At 26.6% G+C, this 25,953-nt stretch overlaps 1 protein-coding gene across 3 annotated transcripts in view; it reads left to right on the top strand.

The window, feature by feature from the left end:
* The window catches only part of LOC142329663 (nuclear distribution protein nudE-like 1-B), an 89,292-nt gene extending 72,691 nt beyond the window's left edge, over window positions 1–16,601 (top strand). The window contains exons 7-9 of one of the 3 annotated variants that reach the window (XM_075374332.1): window positions 6,704–6,786; window positions 9,434–9,485; window positions 15,887–16,601. In XM_075374332.1, coding sequence (XP_075230447.1) covers window positions 6,704–6,786; window positions 9,434–9,485; window positions 15,887–15,898 — 147 coding nt within the window. In that variant the 3' untranslated portion in view covers window positions 15,899–16,601. Of the gene's footprint in view, window positions 1–6,703; window positions 6,787–9,433; window positions 9,877–15,886 lie in introns of those variants that run through there. The other 2 variants (XR_012757561.1, XM_075374333.1) reach the window with 2 other exon arrangements.
* The last annotated feature ends 9,352 nt before the right edge of the window (window positions 16,602–25,953 follow it).

The following is a 25,953-nucleotide window of genomic DNA, read 5'->3' on the forward strand; positions in this document are numbered from 1 at the left end:
AATTTAGTTAGTTTGGGGGTTTATTTAAATGGATTATTTTACTGTGTATCTGATAATATTTTATTACAGTCTGGTATCTTATACCACAATTGACTATTGGATCCTCAATAAGATACAATAAATTGTATTCCTTGCAACCTGAGGTTTTGAGAACCTATAATGTCTCAAGGAATGGATTTTGGAAAGTGATACTTTTGAAAAAATGCCAATAGCTTTTAAGAGCCACATAATTTACTCTGATAGTATAGATTACTAAAGGCAGTGCCCGAGTTTGGGGTATTTTAATTTTACAATTATTATCAAAAAAATGTATATTGTATTGTTTCTATTTTATATTATTTTATTATGAAATTGCATTCCACATAGTACATTTACCTGTTGTTCTCCCGCACCAGGACAATCTTCAGATTCTAAACAAAGAGTTTTAATTATCCTTTTGTTTGTCGATTAATATGATCCTAATTTTAATTGGCAACCAGATATTTTAATTTATGTTGTAAAACTGTTTAATCCTGGTAATATTTTCAGTAGTAGGATTTTTATGATTTTTTAAAAAATTATTATAATTGTTGTTCATAAATAATTAGTCAATAATTTTTTTTTTTCACTGTTATAAAAATCATTATTTGAAATTATAAAAAGAATAATTTTCAAAATCTGTAAAAAATATTTGCCATTTACAACCTTTTCATACAAAAATGAATAAAACCACTAAAAGAATAAAATGTATGCAACATTCATGCATAATGTTTGTTAATACATAATCTAATGCAGTAACAAATATTATAAGTTTTACAACCCTTGTGTTCCAACCAAGTAACCAACATAGGCTTAGTTAATTTCATAGTGAAAAAAATCAATTTATAAATTAATAAACGGAAAGTAATGAAATACTATTTTGATATCATAAAAAGTTTGAAAATTCAATTAGTGATCTTTAAAATGCAAATTAGTATCCTACATTTTTGTCCATAATGATTGGTAATGAAAATCATTAAAATGTATTTATTAAATTTTATTTGGTTTGTTATTTAAAAATTTTACAGTTTTAAAAATGTATCAGATATCGATTTTAACTTTCCTAGGTAAAGTGATGTATGCTTCTATTCCAGCTATGAACTATAATGGGAAAGTATATAGAATGGTAAAAAAATCTAAAAAATGGGTCTTTTTTTTAAGTTCTGCCCCTTAAGGAACACTAAAAAAAATTAGATTTAAATAAATTGTAAATAATCTGCAAAAAAGAAATTTTATCCCATTTTTCTTTCCAAAAAAGTTTTTTTTTTAGACCTTTGAGCATATGTACATATTATGTGTGATAGACTTTATTTGGTTTTAGAACTCTGGATCGCATTGACCGACTTTCTTCGAACTTGGTAGACATGTACCACCATCAGGTGAAAAGAATGTATTAAATTTTTACAAGTATTGAATAAAGGGGGGTGGCTTTCCTAAAATAAAATTTCAAATCTTTACTGGGGCACTTAACAAACAAAAGGTTTCTTACAAAAGTTGAAATTTTTTTATCAAGATCACAAATTACCAAAAAAATTTACTTTATATTCACCCTCTTCCCAAAAAATGGTTATATATTTTCTTATTGTTTTTAGCTATAGCTTACTTCAGAAAAGGAGTTAATGGAGTTTTTTTATCTGTTCTACAATAGTGTTCTACAAAAACTTTTTATAGTGGTTTTTTCAAACCACTAAAAAGTTTTTCCTATCCTACTCCCATGGTCAAAATTTTTTTTTTTTTTTAATTTAAATCCTCACAAGTTACCCATTGCATTAAAAATGTAACATCATATTTTTTTATAGCCCTTACTCTTTAGTATTTGTTGAAAAAATTATTAACAAAAAAAAACTTTAGCTCCTTCCTACTTGACTGGTGCAGCTGGGAAAGTTGAACAATTTATTGCTATTTTTTTTTTTTTTTTTTTTTTTTTTAAAGTGATATTTTTGTTCAGGATTTACCATTCTTTCAACCCAAATTATGACTTTACATAATATCAGTTAAAATCATTAATAATATCAATAATATGTGTTTGCATATGTGTTGCTTTTGTTTCTGTGTATATATTTAAAACAATACCCCTTTGACAGAGATGTTTTTTTTTTTTAATTTCTGCTAGACCAGTTTTAATGAGTTGGTTAAGAGAAACATTTTGATCTCTATTAGCAAACATATTTTTTTCTTGGATCACTTTTTTCTTTTGTAAAGTAATTCAATAAATAAAAATCTTCTTAAGGCACCAGAAAACATCAATACTTAACCTAATTAAATTACCTAGTTCATTAAATTATAATACTCATATATTATTTTTTAATTGGATTATACAGATAATTAATATATTCTCAATCCTACCAATTTTTATGTTTATATGTTACCAAATTGTAGTTAAGAAGAAAAATTAATTCAATTTAATAGCTAGTGGAATAATTGTGTGTAGTTGTTATATTTTTATTTATTTTATACAAAAATTATCAAAATCCTTCATTTCAGTTTTTTTTTTATAATTCCACATTTAATAAACTATAACCATTTGACTTCTAGGCTGAATTTTTGAGATCCTGTATTTGGTGGTATGTGTGGATGGATGGATGTGTGTATTTAGTTTTCTGTGTAATCTGTATGGCTTTAATATTGTAATTGTATACATTTCTGCTATTTATTAAATTCCTTCTTTTTTGTTAGCTGTGAATGTGTAAGATTTACATCTTATGAATTTATATTAGGTAATATATACTTCACTGATTATGGGAATATTTTTCATAAACTTATGTTCTTTACAAGTATTATTATATTATGAAAAACGTTTTTAATCGTTTTTTTAGTTACATATGTTAGGAACTTGAACCAAGTCAAACCATTATTTTACTATGATTTCATCATAAATAATTGAAAAGTTTGTTACTGTGTTAATAATTACCTCTGAGTTACAAAGTATTTAAATAAATCAACAATTGTCAAGTACCCCTGATAAAAATATAGTTTCACAAGTGATGGTTGTTTTTACACATGTCAAGGATTGTTATGTCATTTTAATGGCTACTCTCTAAAAATAAGATTTTAAAAGAAGTCATCTTATCTGCTTCAGTTTTTAGTGTATTCATTATATTTCATGATCCTTGCAATAATTAATGAATATGCAAGTTGCCCATGCATGTACCACCTATATGCAATGCAATATTTCTGAAATCAACATTTTAAACTAATATAGCTTTATTGTTGAATTATGTAAAATAATGACTAATGTTTAATTTATATCTAATTAAAAATATATATTAAAATGTTATGGTTGTACAATTTTTAAAAAATAATTTTTGACGTTGCAACAAAATAAGTTTGTCCGCTTTCTTCAAGTAGCATTAAAAAGCAGCTATCAGTCGTTTTATATATATATATATATATATATAAGTAACTAAAGTATGCTTGTTTCAAATAACTAAATGCTTGTTTTAAATTCATGAATTAAAACTGAATCTATTTGTAACTTTGATCAGACTGTTCTAATAATGCTGCAGTTACTTTAATTTTGGTGTTGGGTAAATTGTTTGGGTGTGCTTATTGCTGTGAAAGTTGTGGTGGCCGGCCTCTGTGATGCGAGTGGTAGTATCTCAGCCTTTCATCCGAAGGTCCCGGTCAGGCATGGCATTTTCAAACACGCTACAAATCATTCATCTCATCCTCTGAAGCAATACCTAATGGTGATCCTGGAGGGTAAAAAAAAAGTTGTGGTGGTCGTGTTGATTGAATAGCTTTTTAATTGGAATAAACAGGACAGTGTAATAAACAATATTTTTATTTTATTTTTTTTATTTATTTGATGTAATTAATTTGTTAATTAAAATTATAAAAAAACAAGTGTTTAAAAAATATTAAAAACCTGACAAAAAATATGTTTATTTTGAATTATTATGATGTTATTCCAATAATTTTTATGATCTGTAATTGAAAAATACGTTAGGTAATGTTATCCACATCTAATTCGATTGAATACAATTCAAATTATATGTGTTATTATGAAAGATTTACAATAAATTAATGTGACCTACACTGCAGCATTTATCAGTGACAATTCAGTAAATACATAGTATCAGATTAAAAATTAATTTTATAAGATTTACCGCTTGTTTTACATAAATATGCAGCTTTCAAATTGATCTAATTATTAATGATTATAGTAGAGTTTACTTTTTTTATCAGACATTTGTTTGATTTGATGCTAATTTACATTGTTTTGTGTTTTGAGTAAATCTTCTAATCATTGAATATTTATTGCTATTTATTTCTTAAATTATTTTATGCGTATATTGGAATATATGAGATAGAGTTTTTTACCCACAACATAACCCTCTGTTAAACTAAATCTGAGTGTCTATGTACAGTTGATTTATTATTTACTTTAACAAGACTACCACAAGAAACTTTATCAGGCTTCCTCATTTTCTTATCAACTTCTACTACTACACTTTATTTTGTAAGTGTTATTCATTTTTTCTAGTTTTCTTATTGTCTGACCTCTCTTTATGTTTAGCCTCCAAAACTACCTTAAGGTATTACTTCAGAGAATTAACGAGGATGATATGTACGAGGTTTGTTCAGAAAATAACTGAATATTTTTAATTATGGCCAACTGAGATATTTAGTGATGTGCAGTTGGCAGCATTTTATTTTGCTTAACCTCCTCTGTAACCACATTGTTGGATTGTTGACATCTCACATTTAGTTTTCATGTTATTATTATTTGAGTTCAAAATATTAGTAGTGATTTTTGTAATGTGTGATTTTTGGAAGCATCGATACAACATAAAATTTTGTGTGAAACTGGTGAAATCTTTTACAGAAACTGGTGAAATCTACTTTTGAAACAAGCTTACGGAGATGATGCTCTGGGTCTTATGCAATGTTACAAATTGTTTTCTTGATTTAAAAGTGGTCATCAGTCAATTGAAGATGATCCTTGACCAGGAAGCCTTTCGCCTTCAATTGATGGCACCCATGTTCAGAAAATCAATGATCTGGAGTAATTGTCGGTTAACTGTTAAGAGAACTTGCAGAAGAGGTTAGCATCTCAATTGGATTATGCCATGACATTGTGACTGAAAAATTGAACTTGCATTAAGTTTCAGCAGTTAGTTACTAATGACCGAACAGCAAAAAGAATACACGCAAGAGTGGACGTTTGTTGGCAGCTTCTTGAACAAGCCAATGATGTTGAAATATTCATGCAAAGGATCATAACAGGAGACAAAAGCTGGCTTTATAGCTATGACATTGAGACAAAAGTTCATTCGATCAAAAAATCTCACATTACAAAAATCGCTACAACACTTAAACATGTTGCACTCAAATAACAATAACACAAAAATTAAATGAGATATCAGCAATCCAAGAACACGTGATTACAGAGGAGGTTATGCAAAACACAATGCTGCCAACTTCATGTCACTAAATATCTGCGTTGGCATGTAATTAAAAATGTTCGGCTATTTTCTGAACAGATCTTGCATGAATGTAAATGAAGTATAGTCTTCTACAGTCTCAGGTTGACCATTCCTGAGATATATGGTTAATTGAATGGTTTCACCTAAGAACACTGGTATCCTTGATCTAGTATTCAAATCTGTATAAAACTGCCAGTTTGTTTTTTTGTCTTTTTTGCTTTTTCTATCCTTTTCTATATTATTACGTTAATAAATCCATTACCTATAATACTATACTGTCTTATCTAGTTATTTTATTTCCTATTATCCTCCATCCTGTCACATGCACATTTTTTTCTTAAACTGAATTGTCTGAACGCAGTGAATTCATATCATTCAGTTCAACTAATTTTTGTTTCTGCTTAAAGAACAACATCATGAGTTAATCTTAACATTATTTGCTCATCTGGAATTTATATTCCACTCTTACATTTATTTTCGTAAAATTCCTTTATTATTGATTCTATATACAAGTAGGTAAGTTAGGAAATAAACAACATCCTTGTCCCGTCCCATTCCTTCTGAAATTAGAGTTTATTTTTGTTAGTCATTTATTATCTGTGTTGCTTATTTTTTTTAAAAAGATTTTTATAAATTTCCATTTTCAGTTAGTATTAAGAATTTAAATTCACTTGTTATTATTATTTATATAATAAAATGTTAAATTACTTATAAAATTAAAAAATTTTAACACAAGTGCTGTATTTACTTTTTTTATTTAATATTGTTTCATCTTAGCCGTATAGCCCAGGTACATTTTTTATGTGGTTCAATTTGAGGCTTTTGACAGATTACTTACGAGATAGTGTAATTAATTAAGCTCTAACAACCAAATTAGAGATATATATATATATATATATATGATAATTAGTATCTTTCTTAACCAATCAGGTTTTGGAGTTTTTTAACTCAGGTTAATTGGTTTTTTTTTTGGAGAAAAAAGACTAAATCTGACAGTTGGAAAATTTGATATCAGGGTTTTACTTTTTCATTGTAGATCATCAGTGTCAAACTTTTTAATTAGTTTGCATTTTTATATTTTACTGCTTTTATATTATCTCTTTTCTAAAGGTTGATATTACAAATTCTTATATATGTAGTTTAGGTGGTAATGTAATTTTAATGCAGTTTCAATAATATTACATTTTTATTAAGATGCAAAATTATAATTATAATATTTTTGTGAATATTTAAAAAAAAAACTTTTGTGTTTACAGGCCTTAGAGTCCAAGTTAGCTTCATGTAGAAATGCTAATCGTGATACAATCACTACAAGTGATACCCCTCGTGATTCTTATAGGTATGTAAAATATTTAATCCTTGTCAAATGTTTTATTTTAATTATTTTTTAGTTATTTAATTTATAAATGAAGTTATTACAGTTGGTTTGGAATTACTATAAACTTATTTAAAAAAATAGCTCTTCTGAATAGCATATTCAGAAGAATATATTTAGAGTCATGCTTAAAAAGTAATTGCTTTGCGCCACTGGAAAATAAATGATTGTATTTTCCTTGACGTCTACCTAGAGCAAATCTATTAAAGGAAAAATATAATTTTTGTTTTAGTTCATGTTGAAAATTTTATTAAAATATCTATCTATTGCTTAATCTAAACAATAGATCATTTTGAAAATATTTCTATTAATGAACTATGTCCAATATTTAAATAAATAAATCTTTGTTCTAAGAAGAACATAAAAATACATTATATAGATCACATCAATATTAGATACATTAAAAATATAAAAACAAATTATAAGATAAAAAATAGATGTATGCTTAAGTTCATATTAGTTATTTAGATATTAACACATGAAATAATGTTAATGTAATTATATTAAAAGTAAAAGATTACTACAGAATAACTCACAATTCAGAAGTCGCTATTGAAAATTATTTGAGCACATATTTATGTGCATTTAGAACAACAGTTTTTTGTTTTGTTTTTAATTATTTAAAAATTCAACAGATTAATATATGTGTAAAAGAAAATCTTTTAACTGTATTTTAAAAAAACTATTGGAAAATGTGTTCAAAGGGTTCTGCAATTTATTAAAAATGACAATTGAAACTTATTGAGGAGGCCCTGTCTTGTAAGTTGAAGTATTGTGTTGAGTTATATTAAAAATGGCTCCATCTTCTGGTTTGGTAAAGGTAGATATTGTTATTTTTTTAAGAATAAGTGATCACTTTTTTTTTTAGCAAAGTTTCCTAAGTCATAAATTTAAACACAAGGTTACCCTTGTGTTTATTAACTTGTTTGATTTTCTAAATGTCGGTCTACACAGTTTGTACTTGGGGCATCTGATAATGATTTGACAGCCCATTTTTGTACTTTAAAAACTTGTTCTGACTTTGAGGGAGCTTCAATTGATGACTTACTTTATATAAGAATATATATATAGGTATAATTAATAATGATAAAAGCTTAATTTTTTATTAAGGGACCTCAGCGTAAAACAGAACACTGAATTTTGTTATAAATGAAATCAATTTGATCATCACACTAGAATTTTGTCATCTATAAAACATCCAGAAATTTCGGTTTATGGGGAACAGAAATAATGTTGTTATCATCGATAGGAATTCTACCATGTAATTAGCAGTGTTACATCTGAGAAACAGTACAACGGTTTTATCCTTATTTAGGGTTAGGTGGTTACAATCCATCCATCGAATAATGTTTTGAGCTATCAAAATGTTTAATTCCTTTTAAATAACTATCTTCAGATATACATACAGTTATGTTTTATACAAAAAACGGTTACAATGAATGGCTCAAGATTTTGAGGCTGGTTATTAAAATAATAAAAGAGTGAAGAACTGAGAACACTCTCCTGAGATATTCCACATTCTACATCTTGAAGAGAGGACCTAAATTTTATATGTTTATTGTTATCAAAAGATGAAATTTAAGCTAATTGTTTACACTTTTGTAAGGTAGCCTTTATAACAAATTGTAAATTGTAAGCAAATAGTAGTCCTTTGACTACTAACTTTTTCCATCAGTAAAGTATGGGGAACTAAATCAGATTCTTTACTAAGATCGTAAAAAATTGAAAATGGAATCTTTTTGTTATCTGTTAAATAAAAATATTTCCAAACCTTGAAAATGGCTGTCAGTTGACAATTTTTCTTAGTCATGATGAAAGTTTGTTAATATGGTATACTTAAGATTTCTTATTGTGTGATGCTCATGGACTACCTGGAAAAAGGCAAGACCATCATCTGTGAGTATTACACTTCACTACTGGGTCAATTAAAGGATGCTGTTAGGCTAAATGTCCACATCTGGCCAAAAAGAAAGAGATCTTACATCATAATAACGTTCCTGCATATATATCTCAGGTTATTGTTGCTCCAAATCTCCATGACTTGTTTCAAAATGCTTTCCAACGTACTGCATTCACCAGATTTGGCTCCCAGCAATTACTTCCTATTCTCAAACCTGAAGAAATAGTTTGCTGAATGAATATTCAGTTAAATGATGAGGTTAAAGCTGGACACTTATTTTGTAGAGTTGGACAGTTTATGTTGAGGGTATTAAAATGTTAGAAAGTTGTTGCTATAAATGTATTGGTTTGCAAGGTGACTGTTGAAAAATAAAACAAAAATTCTTAAATATCTTGTGTATGCTTTGTCAGTCTGAGAACTTTCCATATGGCCCTCATATTGAGACATCATTGTATATGTTTTTGGAAAGCCATGATTATACTATATATATATATATATATATATATATATATATATATATATATATATATACTGTATATTTTATTATATCATGTACCCAGTGCTCTTCTAGCGTAAGTGCATTCTTACCTATTAATCTCTGTAATAGAGATTATTTTCATATTATTACCTGTTTTTACTAGTCATTTCGTTTGCTATAAATGTCTGTAAAAAAAAAGAACCAATGTAATTAATAACAGTTTTATTTTTCAGAGGAGGAAGAAGATTGAACCGTGGTACATCAACACCATCTATTCATAGCTTGGTTCGTTCCTAGAGGCTTGCTTATAATAATAAAAATATCGTATGACTATTCTTATTGTTTTGTTGATGATATATATAATCATTATTGATTATATCTACACTTATTGTAAATAAAAGTAAAGTTGTATATAAAAGAAAAATTTATTTGGATGTATGGTCTTTTATTATATTAGATAGTTTATCTTTATCTGCTCGGCCTGTCAATAAACAGTCTTTTTTTTTATTTTATGAACTTATTTTTTAAATTATTATTTATTTATGTTTTCTTTTAATCAGTGCCTTTGTATATTTTGCCATTGTTCAGCCTGAACTAATTAATTAAATTTTTCCATTTTTCTACTCTTTATAATTTTTGTATAGTATTTCCTAATTTACATATATTATATTTAATGAAACAATACAGCTCATATTGATATGTAAATTATTTTATTAACTTGATCGCATTTATTATATTTTATCTGGCAGCTAATCTCTTCTGCTAAACATTTATTTTCCAAATATAAATTGAAATATAATCTTTAAAATTTTTATCTAAAATATTTTTAATATTTTGTTAAAAAATGTTCTAAATAAATGAAATTAGTTCTTCAAATTATGAATTTTCAACAATAAAACAAACAATGTGGAAGAATATAATGTTAATTTTATTGATTTTCAATATAATATTAATAATAAATGAGCCACCAGATACAGTAGTAGTTTATTTTGTTTATTCATAATCTCATATAGTATCTGTTACCACGCATCAGTTGAAACAGACAAGCAGTTCATCATACAAAAGCTGCCTTAATAATAACCATATATTATGAGAAAAGAGTATATGTAACACATAACATGCACCTTCTAACCATTTTATCTAACTTCTAATATCCTATTTTTAAAGTTTTTAACTCATTAATTCATATCAACAAGTTTACTTCTTTATCATTCTTTCCTGTTAGAAGCAACCTTGCACCACACACTACCAACACATACCCTCCTCGTTCTGTAGTCTAAACCATTACTCGCTCTTAATAATTTCTATGAGTACCACTCGATAAGTCTCATTATTCTTTTCCTGTTCTCATTATGAGACCAGTCCATTTCCATTCTATTTTGATCATTACTTTTCTTGGCATTCTGCAACTACATCTTTCAGAGAAACTCATATTTTATCTGGTTTGTTCATTCAGTACCCATGTTTCATCAACATACATCATTTTGATTCCTGACTTTTGATTTAAAATATACTGAAACAAGTTAAACGCTATTAACCCAGATTTATTTGCCTTTCAATCTCTCTATCTTGATCTTTAACTCTCACTTTCTTAAACTTATACTTTAATCCTTATATTTATCCTAAAAGATAAAATCTTTTTTTTTGTGCAAGAGTATAATTTATTTTATTGATTTTCATCTTATTCATATTTATTTTAAATCCTACTTCTATGCTATTATGATGTAAATCCTTGATCTTTTTTCATTATTTACCCAATCAGATTAACATAATCTGCAAATTTCATCCTGTTCAGTCACATTCCATTTAAGCTTCAAAGTGCCTCTTCCAGTACTAAGTTGAATATTTTAGCTGATGGTATATTATTTCACTTCAGATTTATTCTAGTTTTTATTATGCTTTTCTTCCCTTCAAATCAATTTCAGAATTTTGGATAATGTATGTAAGAAGGTCCCCATCTATTAATTTTTGCTATCTACTCAGTACTTTTATAATGCCTTTTACGTGCACGCTTTCAAACTTTTTCAAAATCAATTAAATATTATTATCAAGGAAGATTTAGAGTTATTTGATCTGTGAATTGAATGCTATAATTCTCAATTATAGCAAAACCTTTTCTGAATTTGTCTCTTCCATTAAAAAGTTGTTTCAAGAGTGATGTTATTCTTACTCTTATAACAGACATAAATATTTTATAGATAATAGGCAGCAATAATGGAAAGTGGTCTAGGTTTTGGGTGTTTTGTCATCTTTCTTAAATAGTATTCTTAATTTTGCCATCAGCCACATGCCCAAAATTTTTGTGATCTAGGCACTCATAAAAAAGTGTTTGTAGGTTCCATCCAGGCTTCAACTTTATTGTGGTATAGGTTATTTTTTCTTTCATTGTCAATCATTTTTCATTTATCGTGAGTGTAACTCATTTGTCATCAAATTTTGTATTTCCATCAATTCCATAGATGCAGTTAAGAAAATTCTACTGCTACCTTTAATATTTTGTAATTTTGCTTGTATTACCAAAAACCCTCTTGATCCTACAAAATTAAAGCAATTTTAGTAGCAATTATCACTAATATATATAGATGATACAGAAAGATTATTTTATACTCATCCTTCTTCTAGCGTTTTACTTATTGCATGAATTTTCTTTTCTTATTGCCATTGTTGAAACTTTTTCTTTATGATTTTCAGTATCTCTCCAAATATATTTTTTCCCTTTTCCTGTATGTTATAGATTCCATCTTTTTTTTGTATAGATTGTGATAGTTGCCCTTTTTATGGAGTTTGTGATGGTTTTCCCAAGCAGTTTATGCTAATTTTATTAATTATGTTCTTTTATATAGCTTGTACGATTTATTTGTTTTTTGTTTTTTTTTTCATATTGATTGATTAATTTTTGCCAAATTGGTTGTTTTAATTTTTATATATCACTATTTGTAATATTTTTGTTTTTTTTTTTAGTTTGTGATTGCTTGCTATGCTAATTCTACTATCAGTATCTAATCCATCTTAATTTCTTTTTTATTGGTTAGAACAAAGTGTATTTTTATTCTTTGTTGTCTTGTCAGGATTTACCAAAGTCAGTTTTTTGTCTTTTTGAAAAAATATTCATAACATATAATTTATAGCTTTTAGCAGACTATCAATATTCTTTCTGTACTGTTTGTTATTGTTACTGACCTTCAAATGTTTCATCTTCATTTTTTCTTATCTTAGTATTCTATCCTTCAATTACTATATTGCATTTGCATTTTCTTCATCCAACACTAACTAATCTTAGATTTTTGGTAAAGTTGATTTCTTTATCTGTTGATTTTGATTCTGGTGCATGTATTTATCTTTGCCCTATATAATGATCATTTCTCAATTTATAAACTAACTTAGTAATTCTATATGACTATGATTTTTAACTTCTTCTCCTCTCCATTAAATTAGAACACCATATACCACCTATTAAATGTACACGTATTTCTCGATCAATTCTTATATCCACCATCATTACATCCTTCTCAACCTCCTGCATTACTTTAATTAATTCAGTAATTAATTACTATCAAACAGAGTTCTCCAGTTTTGTGTGTATGATCACACTATATTTTCAGTCCCTCACGCAAGGCTCTCATACTCTGTAGATAATTCTTGGTTATGCATGTCTGATATCAAATTTAACTACTATTTATTGTTCACTGTGGTTTACTTCAAATTCATTTAGTTGTTTTGTTCAATCTTATCGACATCAATCTCTGAACAGTTTATCTCTAAACAGTTTGTTTTCTATCAGGATTCTTATTAACAAAAGTTTTCAGTCTTTGTCTTAAGGTGCTTAGTTTTATCAGCTGCCAATATTTTTTTATCATATTATTGTGATTAACGCTTACATTATTTTCATTAAGTTTTTAAATAAAATTAATTTGCGTTAATTATTAATTTAGAAAAAATAATTGAGAACATTATTCATTTAGCATTTAGTCATAAAATTGTTTTCTGTTCAATTACTGTATTTGGTGCATTATTGTTATTAATATTGATATAAAAACACTTTTATCTGATTATTGACATGTCTACAAAATATATTAATTGCTATTTCTCTGAAATTATTCCATACATTACCAATCAAAATTAAATGATTTGAGTTTCATTATTAAAGATTATTTACTTCAGCCATCATAAAATCAGTATAGATAAAATTTATTTTTTTTAGTAAAATTTTGTGTGATACTAATAACAGTTGCATTAATATAAATTATTTATTTTATTAATTAAGTACTGGATTTAAGTAATCATTCAAAAAAATGTTTAGTGCCCAAAGAAAGATGTATAAGATCAGTCGTCCAAGAAATTACACAACATAAAAAATGTATGAAGCATCAGCTTTTTGTTTTTTATCTTGTTTGACAAATTATTAATCTTTTTATAGTACAGAACGATGTTATATTAATAATTTTATTTTGGTAATTCATATTATTTATTTTGTATCATCTTGAACACTTTGCTACATGTTCTCATTCCTTTTGACAGTTCAGTTTTTTGTTTAAAATAAAAATATTGATTACTTTTATGTGATAAATAATTTTTGACTGTACTTAAATTTATGTAATTTATCCTTTTTATTCTATCATTAAAACAGATTACACTTACTATTTCATTATTTTTTTTTTTATTTATTTTTTTTATCTTCATACACACAAGAGATAATGTGTATATTGATCCCTAGTAGTGGCAGGTCCTCTGTTGGTTGATCTTTTCCTACCTCTTTCCTTATCATTTGTATTCCTTCTTCCTTGGATGAATTCTGTGGGAATTAGGTCAACTGCTGCCCTGGTTCTATGTGTGGCACTTGGAGGAAACTGCTTGTGGACACTGTTTCCTGAATAGTGTCTGCTGATGAAAGCCAGAACATATACCTTTAAGTAAAATTATTAAATAAATTATCAATGCAAACCATTACCAGTTTACTTCAATAGTTTATGGATTTGGTAATAATTTATGGTTTTTTTAACCAAATTTATTTTTAAACTAAATTGATAATATCATTAATAAAACTGATTTAAAAACAAAATTGAACAAAGCTCAAGTTCTAAAAGTTTTGAATAATAATTTAGCTGCATGATGAAGTATTTCTAAAGGAACTTTTTATATATGTTGAATCTGGTTTTTCATATTATGCTTTATCCGCCTGATTGAAGTACTAAGTTGTCATAATATTATGTCATCTGTATTCCTAAGCATTAATATTTTCAGTACTTAAAATAAATTGATTATTAAATCACTAGTGGTCAGGGCTCTGCCCCTAGATCCCCAACAGGTTCATTATCCTCATGATTATGAAAATATTAAATATTTTACACTTATTAAAGAAAAAAATTAGTCATTTTACTTCATTATATTTATGTTGCCATGGTGACAGAAATATAATTTAGTAAAAGGATTTTACTTTAATATCTTAAAAAAAGAGATAGGGCCTTGATATATGGCTTAAAACCTTTCCTAGGGTAACATGAATGTATCTTAAAAATTTGAAAGCAGTTTGGTTGGTTCTTGCATGATGTTGTTACAGACAAACTTTTGCATTTATATAAGATTTTTTTTTTTTGGATGGGATTTTAAATTGTTGAATATTATTAGTAGGCTATATATTCGTTTTAATTTAAGACTACAATGAATTGCTTTGTATAAAAGGGTAGAAATTAGAAAATAACAAACATTTGTTTTTGTTGTGAAATTACTTTTAATTATAAAGGGATCCACTGCTGCAATAATGTTACAAATAATATTTATTACAGATTAAAAAGTAACATATAGATATTAATTTAAAAAATAATTTATCTTTCAAAGAAAAAAATGAAAAGTTATGAAATGAAAACCTAGTAATATAATTATTTGATGGAGGAAATTTAAAATATTTTCTTTTTTTGTAGTTTTATATAGTTAAAAAGAGTGGAAGACATGTTTTTAAGGCTATATTTATAACATAAAAATTTAGAGTAAACCTTTTTTTGTACTATTATAACAAACTGTTATATTATGGTAAAAATAGGATTAATGAGAATTTTTTTACATTTCATTGGCATATATGGGATAAAAGTATTGTTTATCATACTGTATTTTATACGTACAATAACTATTAAACTTGTAATTTACTTTTTTTTAATAAAAATTATTCTGTATTTGTTTAACAGTTTTTAGATGCTTTGAGAAAGTTGTAATATTTTTTTTCTTTATTTTCTAAAATGAAAGTTAATTTATAAATTTTTATATCCACTTTCATTTTATAATTTGAGAATATTTAATTATTTGTTTGTAATATTCCTGTAGAACTTTTAATTTTTATGAAATAAATGTGTTTTAAATGTAAATCTTGTGGTAGTTGAAAAAATTATTATATACAATTAAATATTATATATGACCAAGTTTGAGAATCAATATATTGGAAATGAACTGTCAGATTTTCAAAAATATACTTAAAAAATAGAGGCTTTTAGTTTGTTGTCTTTAAAGATTTCGCAAATGCTATTTGAGAAGTCAAAAAATTAATTATTTTTATCTCTAATTCTAAACATCTTTTTTTAACTGATTAAACTTGTGAAACCTTTGTCCAAGTTGTGAACTGTGATTTATTCATCATTGTTTTAAATCAGTCTGCTTTTTTGAAGTTACTAATGTTTATATTTCTTCTTTTTTTTCAGTGTTTTTTATGAATATACCAGGTGTCTCAAAAGTCGCTTGACTGAGAAATCTATTTGTAAAAGATATGCTGAGTTGGATATTGCTCGCATTGGTCTGGATCGTATTTTGAAAGCATTGAAAGTAAAAGCTAAATGTATAATACATTTTACTATGTATCAAAAATTTATTGTTGATTTAATAGCACAAGTATTGTTTTCATGTTTTGAAATATTGTATTTCTTGATCAAGCGACATTTTTGTATAATATTGCAGTTAAAATTAATAGAAATAATAGTACATTATGTTTTATGTATTAATTATGAAATTGAAGTTAATATTTTTATTTATTATTGTACGGAAGATGCCAACAAAGAACACATGCTTTCTTTTAATTTCAGGCTTTTGTACCTGCCAGAAATCTATTTATTTCAACACCCAAAAATAATCTGACAATATTGCACTTTCTTCCCTGGCATATTCATCATGAAGCAATAAATTAAAAATTATAATAAAAATTATGCTTATTTTATTTGTTAAGCTAACAGTTGGACCAATATGTTTTCAGTTATGTTTAAGGAGATATCATTTCATAAAAAGTGGTAAAGTATAAAAGCTTATAATTGTAGATTTAGCAGGTTAATTTAGAACACTATGATGAATGTTTCTTTAACATTTTTAACTCTCTGATATGGATTCCACAGTTTTTATAATCAACCAAAATAAAGATTTTAGAACCAGATCATTAAAACATGATTTATTCAGATTTACATTAAAAAAAAAACTTTCAATTAAAGATATTTATCCTCAAATAATTTTAATGTGTAAACATATTTTATTTTTTTACCTTCTTTTTCACATACAATAAAATAAATAAATTTATTTAAGTCTGATGAAGAAAAATTTAGTTATTGGGATATTTATAAATATACTTATTTTTAGAATCAATGATTCAGAAAAAGTTTTTTTTTTAAATCTGTAAGTATTATCGTTTATCTATATCTTTGAAGAAATTTTTATGTGAAACAAAAAAATTTTCTTAACAATTTTGTTAAGATTGTAAGGATGATTGTATTTTATTCCAAAACTATTTTGTATATTATCCTATATAATTTAATTTCACTCCTCAAAGTTTTATCTTTAAGTAACTGAAGAAAAACCAAAGAAAAGTTCATACACATTTTATCCAAGCTCAACTTTAACCTGCTTGATTACAAATAAAATTTTGTGTATTAATTGCCTAATAACTAATGTACTCCAATAATTCTTACACTGTACGGAAAATTTTGAACAGGTTATTAAACTTTTTTTTCCAAATAATATAACTCTTCCAGTCAAAATGATTATTTAAAAAAAAAATTAAATGTGTATTTATTAAATACGGCCATTATTATGTGATTGATTGATATTTGAATTGAAAAAATTATATTTCAAAATAAAAGTATAATTAAATATCAAGTATCAATGTGGGTAACATATTAAAACTTTCAAAGAGATGAGTTCTCATCTTGTTTTATAAGTAGTCATTCTTTTAATCTTATTTTCAAACGTTTAGATTTATTATAAGATTATTTATTATAAGACTTGACCTTAATTTCTATGTACATTTTCTTAATTTGCTTACTAAACTTTTTGTTTTTTAAAAATGTGATTTAAACATTCAAATGTTATATTAGCTATGAGAAAAGGTAAGTTATTAGGAATTTAATAATGTTACAACAGTACCAAAGTTCTATCTAGTTTGGATGAAATTTTTACTTAAAAATGAATCCATCAGAATAGGATTCACTATCCGGTGCCTGGTTTCTATTAAAAAATGGTATTATATTACTAAACAACTATACAAGTCCAAAATATTTAGTAGACATGTGAAAGGATCTAGAGAACACATTAAAAATAAAATTTGTCACAATTATCAGACAATCAAATATCTTATTTTAATTATTTAAGTGTATTTTCTTAAAATATTAGTTATATTTTACAGAATTGTGTGAATAATTTCATATATAGATAATCATTAAGTTATCCTTATTAAATTTTAACTTTTCTTAGATTTATTTACATTTAATTATGAAAATTTACTGTATTGTATGCAATAAAAAAGACTTATTACTTTTAGACTTATCAGTTTCATTGTTGGCCTTTTTGGAGTTGGAAATATAACAAAATATGTTCAATAAATGTTTATTTTAATTGAAAGAGATAACAGTAATTTAGTTTTACTGACATAAAAAAAAAATGAAAGAATTAGAATTATTAAATTGTTTAAATCCCATTGTTATACACTTAGCTTTACTATATTACAGGAGATACAACTGTTTAAAGCTGAATTAAGATTTACAATCAGAATTTGATCAGATTCTGAAACTGATGAGTTTTAATTAAAAAATAATCTTTCTTTTGCATTTCGTGATATTCATTCTTTTCTTAAATTTAAAATAAACTTATCCACACTTCTGGTTTTTTCCAAATATATAATTTTCAATTATTAAAAATATAAAAATATAAAATTTCAATTATTAAAAAGGAAGAATGCAAATTATCTCAAAAAATATGTAAATATTAATAGCAAATCTTCCTTAACGGTTAAGCCTGCATGTTAGCCAATGAGAAACTTTAAACATAATTCAAATTTAATTGCACCCATTACCAATAAACTATGTTTATTTTTTATATATTGTAACTTGACGCTAGTATCATTCTGTATCATCTTATCTAGTATCATCTTATTCATTCTATATGTAATCATATTAACATATAATCATTAAATTTAAATATATTTTTTTATTTAAATGAAAAAAGAATAATTATTTACATAGCAGAGATGTTTGCATTATGTGGCAATCATTCAAAAAAAATCTCTCTGACTGAAATTACACGATATTACAATTGAAAATAATTAAAGAAATCATTTGTAATTCAGACTGAATAAATTCTAGAAGACATTAAAATAATGATTATATTTGTTTGAAAATTATAAAATGCATTTTTTATATTTGTGGGTAAAACTAAACGAAATACAATTACTTCAATGTACTAACCATTTGAATGTAATCACTCGTTTAAAGATATTGAAACGTAATTATCTAATTCATAAGATAATCACATCATAATTTCACTGATTATCATTAATCATTATTTCAGTAATGAAACTTGGACAATATTTTTCATTGAAGTTGATTAATTACTGGTAGAAATTACGAAAGGAAAACTATGAATTCAATTTATTATAAACTTAAACATAGTAAATTAAGTGGGCATAATATTGTCAGTGTTGTTTGTTAATAGTCAGGTAGCAGTAAAATGGCTTATCAATAAATGCTGACTTCAGAGTTGAACTGATATGAAAACTATTGTTTATTTATTGACTCTCCAGTAACATTAATCTACCCAATTATAGCTGGGTTTCAACTATTTTTTTATAATAAATACATTTTTTAGCGTGTGAAAAGTATCAATCTATAGAATTTATAATATGTATAATACAGTATTAATCAAGAATACATGCTGTCTTGTAACATTGAAACTTAGTGAGGATTTCGCTGAACAACTTATAATTTAAGTTGGATATTTCTACATCCATAGAGTTATAAAAATGGGCAAGTTGTTCCTATACGAATCATAATTTTCTCATTTGTCTCTTAATTCCTGGAAGAAAGGTAATTTTTAATATAGCATATATTTAAGATGTAAACATAAAATTGATTCTTTGTATCGAATGTAATACTCCTATGAATAAAAATGCCTTGATTCATATAGTCTTGTCACACTGCCTGGAAAGTTGAGTTTTCTATTGGGTGGCAGTCATATTGTTCCTCTTCTCCTGAGTAATCTCATTGTAATAAAACTAATAACTTTTACAAATTTTAAAAGGGCGGCTAAAATTTGTCCTTTCCCACTACTCACTCCTTTTTCTATCTTCATTTTGGGTGTAATTCAGATCTCATTAAATTCATCTCCTTCATAGATCACAGAAATACCATATCCTCACTGTGATCTGTGGAGGCTGCCTACAAATTGACGCTAGACTCCTCATGTCCATTGGTTGCACAATGAGCCTAATGGTTAAACTGCCTATTACATAAAGCTGTGCCTTTTAAATACAAAACCTTGTACACACAGGTAGTAGTATCACCAATTTTCTAGCTATAGTATGATTTTGGATAACACCTTTTCAAAGATATAGAACTAAAACAATACATTGAATTTTGGTTACTGGATTAAAAGTTCAATTAAATAAATTTTAATTACTCTGATTAGAATCGATATTTGTTACTATTATTTTGAAATTTGACTTATGCTAAATTAAAGTTACCATATATTTTTCATTTGTATTGAGGATGATCATCCATTTGTGTTGATTCTCATCGCCAGGTTTGCATGACTGAAATTCAAACACAAAAATCTTCTGGGTGAAAGGTAGAAATGCCATTGTGGAGATAGGCAATTATATTATGGTTTATGGAAGCTTTTACTTAGTGTTTCTAGCCTTTTTTTTTTTTTTCCTAATTTTTGATGAAAAATTTAGCCAACGGTCTTTTTCATTTTTTATAAAATTAAATCATGATTGTTTTGATTTTTTGTCCCTAATTTTGATTAATTCTCTAATTTAATGGTTACTATTGTTAATTCCTTTTACATCAGTTTATTTGAAGATTTAGGTTTTATGTATTTATGTTGCACAAATTCCAGAGTTTACTTTTTTTAATAAAATAACATCTGCGTTAAATAATTAGATAGATACTAAAGATGTTGTAACTTGGTTGGACTATTTTTCTACAATTGTCAGAATAACTGAACTAAGTTGAATTACAGCAGTTATGAAAAAATAGAATTCTTTGTGATCATAATGGTCTCTTTAAGAAGATGTTGAAAATATACGGTTAGATGTACAAGTATAACATTAAAACTATGTAATAGACTAAAGCAGACTTAAGAGTGAGTACATAACTTACTGGGTTGTCTAGTGGTGAACTCGTCATCGCAAATCAGCTGATCTCGAAGTCAAGAGTTCTTTTATATGGATTTGAATACTGGTATTCTTTAGTGGTTGGGTTTCAATTACCCACACATCTCAGGAATGCTCAACCTGAGACAAGACTACACTTCATTCACATTCATACATATCATCCTCTGAAGTAATACCTTTTGGTGGTTCCTGAGGTTAAACAGAAAAAAAGTGAATACAATAAATATTTTACTAACTATGGAATATAGTTAATGAAAATAAAGCTGATGATAATTTTCATTAGATTTCAAATAATTGGTTACTAAAGATGGAAAAGATTTTATTCATAATTTATTATGAAGATTCATTCATTCTTCAACATTGTATAGATAGTAATTTTTGTGAAAATAATAATTTGGTATTGTAAAAGTAATATTCATGTGAGGTAATATATATGTATAGCTGTAACATTTTGATGTAATTCATAGTTATGATAAAATTTGCATCAAGATTTACCATTCTTGACATAAATATTGTTGTGTGCTTAGAATAATATCAATATGTTCAAATTAGTCTTGGGTAGGTGTTCTAAATTGGATTTCTGTTTTCGTTTTTTCTTTTTTAATATCTAAAGTTATTGCTATCTTTAAAGAAAAGTTAGAAGTAAATCCGTAGAATTCTTTATCTTTACAAAAAATTTATCATTAAAGCTGAGAAAAAATTGTTTGATGCCATACTATGTGAATAAATCAAATTAACAAGTTTTATTTACTTTCTGTTCAAGGTGTAAGTCAGTCTCTTTCTCTTTCTATATCAGCACAGGGTACTTATTAAATAATATTTCATTTTCCTATAATTTTTTTTAAAAAAAGGGTAATTGTATTTTATCTATCATAAGTTTAAAAAAATATTAGTTTGTTTATTGTCAGTTGATGTAGAGTTTAAAGTTTTTTTTAACATTTAATTATAAATTATTAAAGATAATTTTTTAATTTGTAAGTTTCAGAATTATATATAATTCTTTTTATAATTATTATTCTAGATTAGTCATATTATTATAAAGTATCAGTTTGTATACATTGTAAATATTTATAAATACTAATATTAAATGTATGTGAACAATATTTGTTTTTAATAAAATATTAATGAATCTGAATGCCTTTTTTTCGTATTATTTCTATTTTTATTTTTATGACTATATTGTTAACTGAAATATAAATAAAATTGTCTCTTAGGACAACTTCATCAGAACGAAAAGTGAACAGATAGTCAGATTAAGTTTTCAAGATATTAAATAGACTATCAGATTATTGGCATTCATGTGTGGATTGTGTAGATCAATGAAATTAAGTTAATTTTGATAAGTCATAATTTTGACTTATCTGTACACCAAAAGGATGTGTTTTTGATTAATTTCATGGAACCTAGAATATCCATCATATCACAAATCTTTTGTGGAACATTTTATAAATTACGTCGTGCTATTCAAATCCGACAACGGGTAATGCTGAGATAAGGAATTGTTCACAATAACTCATCCACACTTGGATGCATACATAACAGAAACAATTCAAAAATTCGGATGTTAGATTTTTTATCATCCCGTTACAGTCCTGATCTCGTGCCCAGTCACACCGTCTCTTCCTACACATTAAAAACTCACTTGTGACTCAACAATTTGAGGAAAGTGAAGGGTTGAAAATCTTGGAGTAAAAATGACTATAATCCCAGGTAGGGGAATTTTATGCAGTAGGATTGAAGAAGCTTGTTTTATTATATCAAAAGTGTTTGGAACGAAATGGTGATATGTAAAAAATTTAATATGTAAATATTTGAAACCATTAATCAATTTTTCATTTTTCTACTGCTCTTATCTTGTTACCAATCAGCCCCTACTTTTAAACTGTGCCTCATATATATTTTGTTATTCTTATCTTTTATAGTTAATTTGAGTATTTTATTATGTTGCTGTGATCAAGGTGTTACTGTTGTAGTTCCTTGAAGGTAAATAAAATTGATAAATCTTTTAAAATCATGTCAGTCACATGTCTGCTAAACATATTTTTTCTGTGTTGTGAGGTGTGTTGCAGAAAATTTTAAGAAAGAATAAATGCAACTAACTATTTGCTTGATGCCTTAGTTGTTGTAGTCTACTAAGTAGACAATTTACTATTTTTGAGCTTTGTATCGATGAAAGTAAATTAATTATATTTAAAATCATGTCTCTAAAAATATGAAAATAATGCACAAATGTAACTATACAAATCTCACCAAAAAAGTTAAAAATAATTTTTAACAAAATCTATTTTCTCTACAATATTGTGTATCATTAATATTCATTTGTTTTACTTGTACATGGATTTTTATGCAGTTAATGTACAAGTCTCAAAGTGAATTGAACACCAGTAGTAGGCCAAAGAGTCTATTGAAGTCTTCAATTAATGAAATTATGAAACACTTTTATGGTTTGTAAAATCACTTCTTCAACCATTTTGACTGATAGATAATTCACATTTTGCAAGAAATTTCTCAGTATAAAAAGCACTGACATTAATAATCCAGCCAATAACTACACCTTCCTTAAATTTTCTTACTATTTTTGTGCACTTATTCCATCTTTAATTCAGCTTATAATGACAAAATGTTTTGCGTTACAGGTGGTGTGTATGCTGAAAGGTGATACATTTAAACATATTTAAAATGATATCACAAGGAAAGTAATCTAAAATCAATGATTTCTTGTTTTTCTTCAGATCTATTTAGTTATCAGGTGCTTATAACCAGAAAAAATAATTGTTGTCATCCTGGTATTGGAATTGAAATTTCCTTCAAAATTTTACACATTAATACTTTTTAAATGAGGTCACATCTGCATATCTATGGCAGTACATTATTTTGTATGAATATCTGCCATTCATCACACCACAGCCAACAATTGACAAAACTTAGTGCTCACCATTAGTAGTTTCTGAAAAACCTTATCATAGAATAAAAGCTAGCTCAGATGTAGGTAAAACATTTATATTTTACACCTATTGAATATGCCTAAAATTTAATTTGTGTTGTCCACTTATAAAAGACTAATGATAAACAATTTATGTAATATTAGTTTATTCCTGATAAAGTACTATTTCAATTATTAATTACTTTAGTAACATTAAAAATATATGACAAATAATTAAAAATATTTTTTTTTTGCTTTAAAAAAAAGCTGAGGTAATTTTCCACAAAAAGTCATATAAAGGTCCTACAATTCCCATTTCTGTCCAGAGACTGGAGTTCCTGTCAGTCATATTGATTCCAGAAGATTTTCACACAGAATTTCTTATTAGTTGTTCAATGAGGGTTACATATAGTACTTAAGTAAGGTGGTGTTTTATGCCATATCTATTCAATATAGTACGGGTTACTAAAAAAAATCCTGAATTACTTTATACAGAATATTATGCAGTTTATATTTTTTGTAAGCAAAATTAAAGTATAATGTGGCTGGGACTACAATACTATTAATGTCTGTATAGAGGATAACTGTTTCAGTTTACTGAAATTAAGTTGACAGTGCACTTTGTACTTATTTTATGATTGTACCTTTTGTTGGTGTCCTTAAGCAACTACTTATGTAATAGATTTAAAGAGGTTTTTATCTCAGCACTTTCATGTAGTAGTAACACAAATCACAGGTTTGATTACACAACTCATTTTTGATGAAGATATGCTTATTTATGCTTTATATCCTTTGAGAGAACAACCAAATTTTGTGGGTTAATCCTTAAGAGGTGTTTACAATTAGGAACTCTGATTTTTATGAAATTTTTAATACATCTTCTTTAGGACCTAAGTTATTTGTTACAATTGAAATTTTTCATTGGAAACGCCTTTCACCCAAGTTATATCTCTCTTAAGTTACACAGTACCCTCACAAAAATGTTGGTAATTCAACACTGCACAAGGGTAAAATAAATTACTTTTGGATTAAATAATTTGGTAAGTTTGTTAATTAACTTAAGAATTAGATAAGATTCGCTTAAGATTATATTAAGCTAGGTTAAGCACAAGTGGAAGTTAGGTTGCCGGCCGCTGTAGTGCAAGTAATAGCCTCGGCCTTTCATCTGGGGTTCGAATCCCAGTCAGTTGTGGCATTTTCACATGCTACAATATTGCCATTTCATCTTATCTTCTGTCATAATAAAAAAGTGCAAGTTAAGTGTCTGAAGTAAAACAATTGTGGTAAAATCGAAGGCAATTGTCGATTTTTTTAAACGAAGTTCCATGTTGCCTCCAAACTGTAAAACATGCAGCGAAAAATGAATTAAAAAAAATGACAATTAAAACAGGAAGTGCCTACCCGATGGAACTCACTCCTGCACATGTTTAATAGATTATTAGAAACAAATGATCCACTAATTTCGATTATCGCTTTGGTGAATCCTATTCTTAATAATATTACATTTGATGAGTGGACAATTATAGCTGGAATGTGCAAATTATTGTAAATGTTTGAAGAGATAATTATTGAAATAAGTTCTCAAAAAAGTGTCACTATTTTAAAACTCTGTTTATTGGCGTGAGCGATGACAAGACATGTACTTAAGATTAAATCTTAAAAATTGACTAGATTAAATCTACTCAAAATTCTGAAATCGTTAAAGTAAGTATGTAACAAGATGATAACTTGCAACTCCATTTTGTTCCATTTTGTCATTTATAGCTTTACAGAAATTAGTTTAAGATAAATTTTCTAGTTTTAAATACTTTTACCCACCGGGTTGGTCTAGTGGTGAACGCGTTTAAGCAAATCAGCTGATTTCGAAGTCGAGAGTTCTAAGGTTCAAGTCCTGGTAAAGGCAGATACTTTTATACGAATTTGAACACTAGATCGTGGATACCGGTGAACCCTGGTGGTTGGGTTTCAATTAACCACACATTTCAGAACTGGTCGACCTGAGACTGTACATGGCTACACCTCATTTACATTCATACATATCACCCGTATTCACCTTCTGAAGTAATTCCTGACGGTGCTTCCGAAGGTTAACAAGAAAAAAAGTTTTAAATACTTTTAATGAGTTGAAAAAAAATATTTGTCTCTCATTTCGCTGAAGTTGATGATAAACAAAAAATGTTTTATGGGTCTTACGGATA

This window comes from Lycorma delicatula, chromosome 9 (assembly GCF_047948215.1).
Source record: "Lycorma delicatula isolate Av1 chromosome 9, ASM4794821v1, whole genome shotgun sequence".
Classification (NCBI taxonomy): Eukaryota; Metazoa; Arthropoda; class Insecta; order Hemiptera; family Fulgoridae; genus Lycorma; species Lycorma delicatula.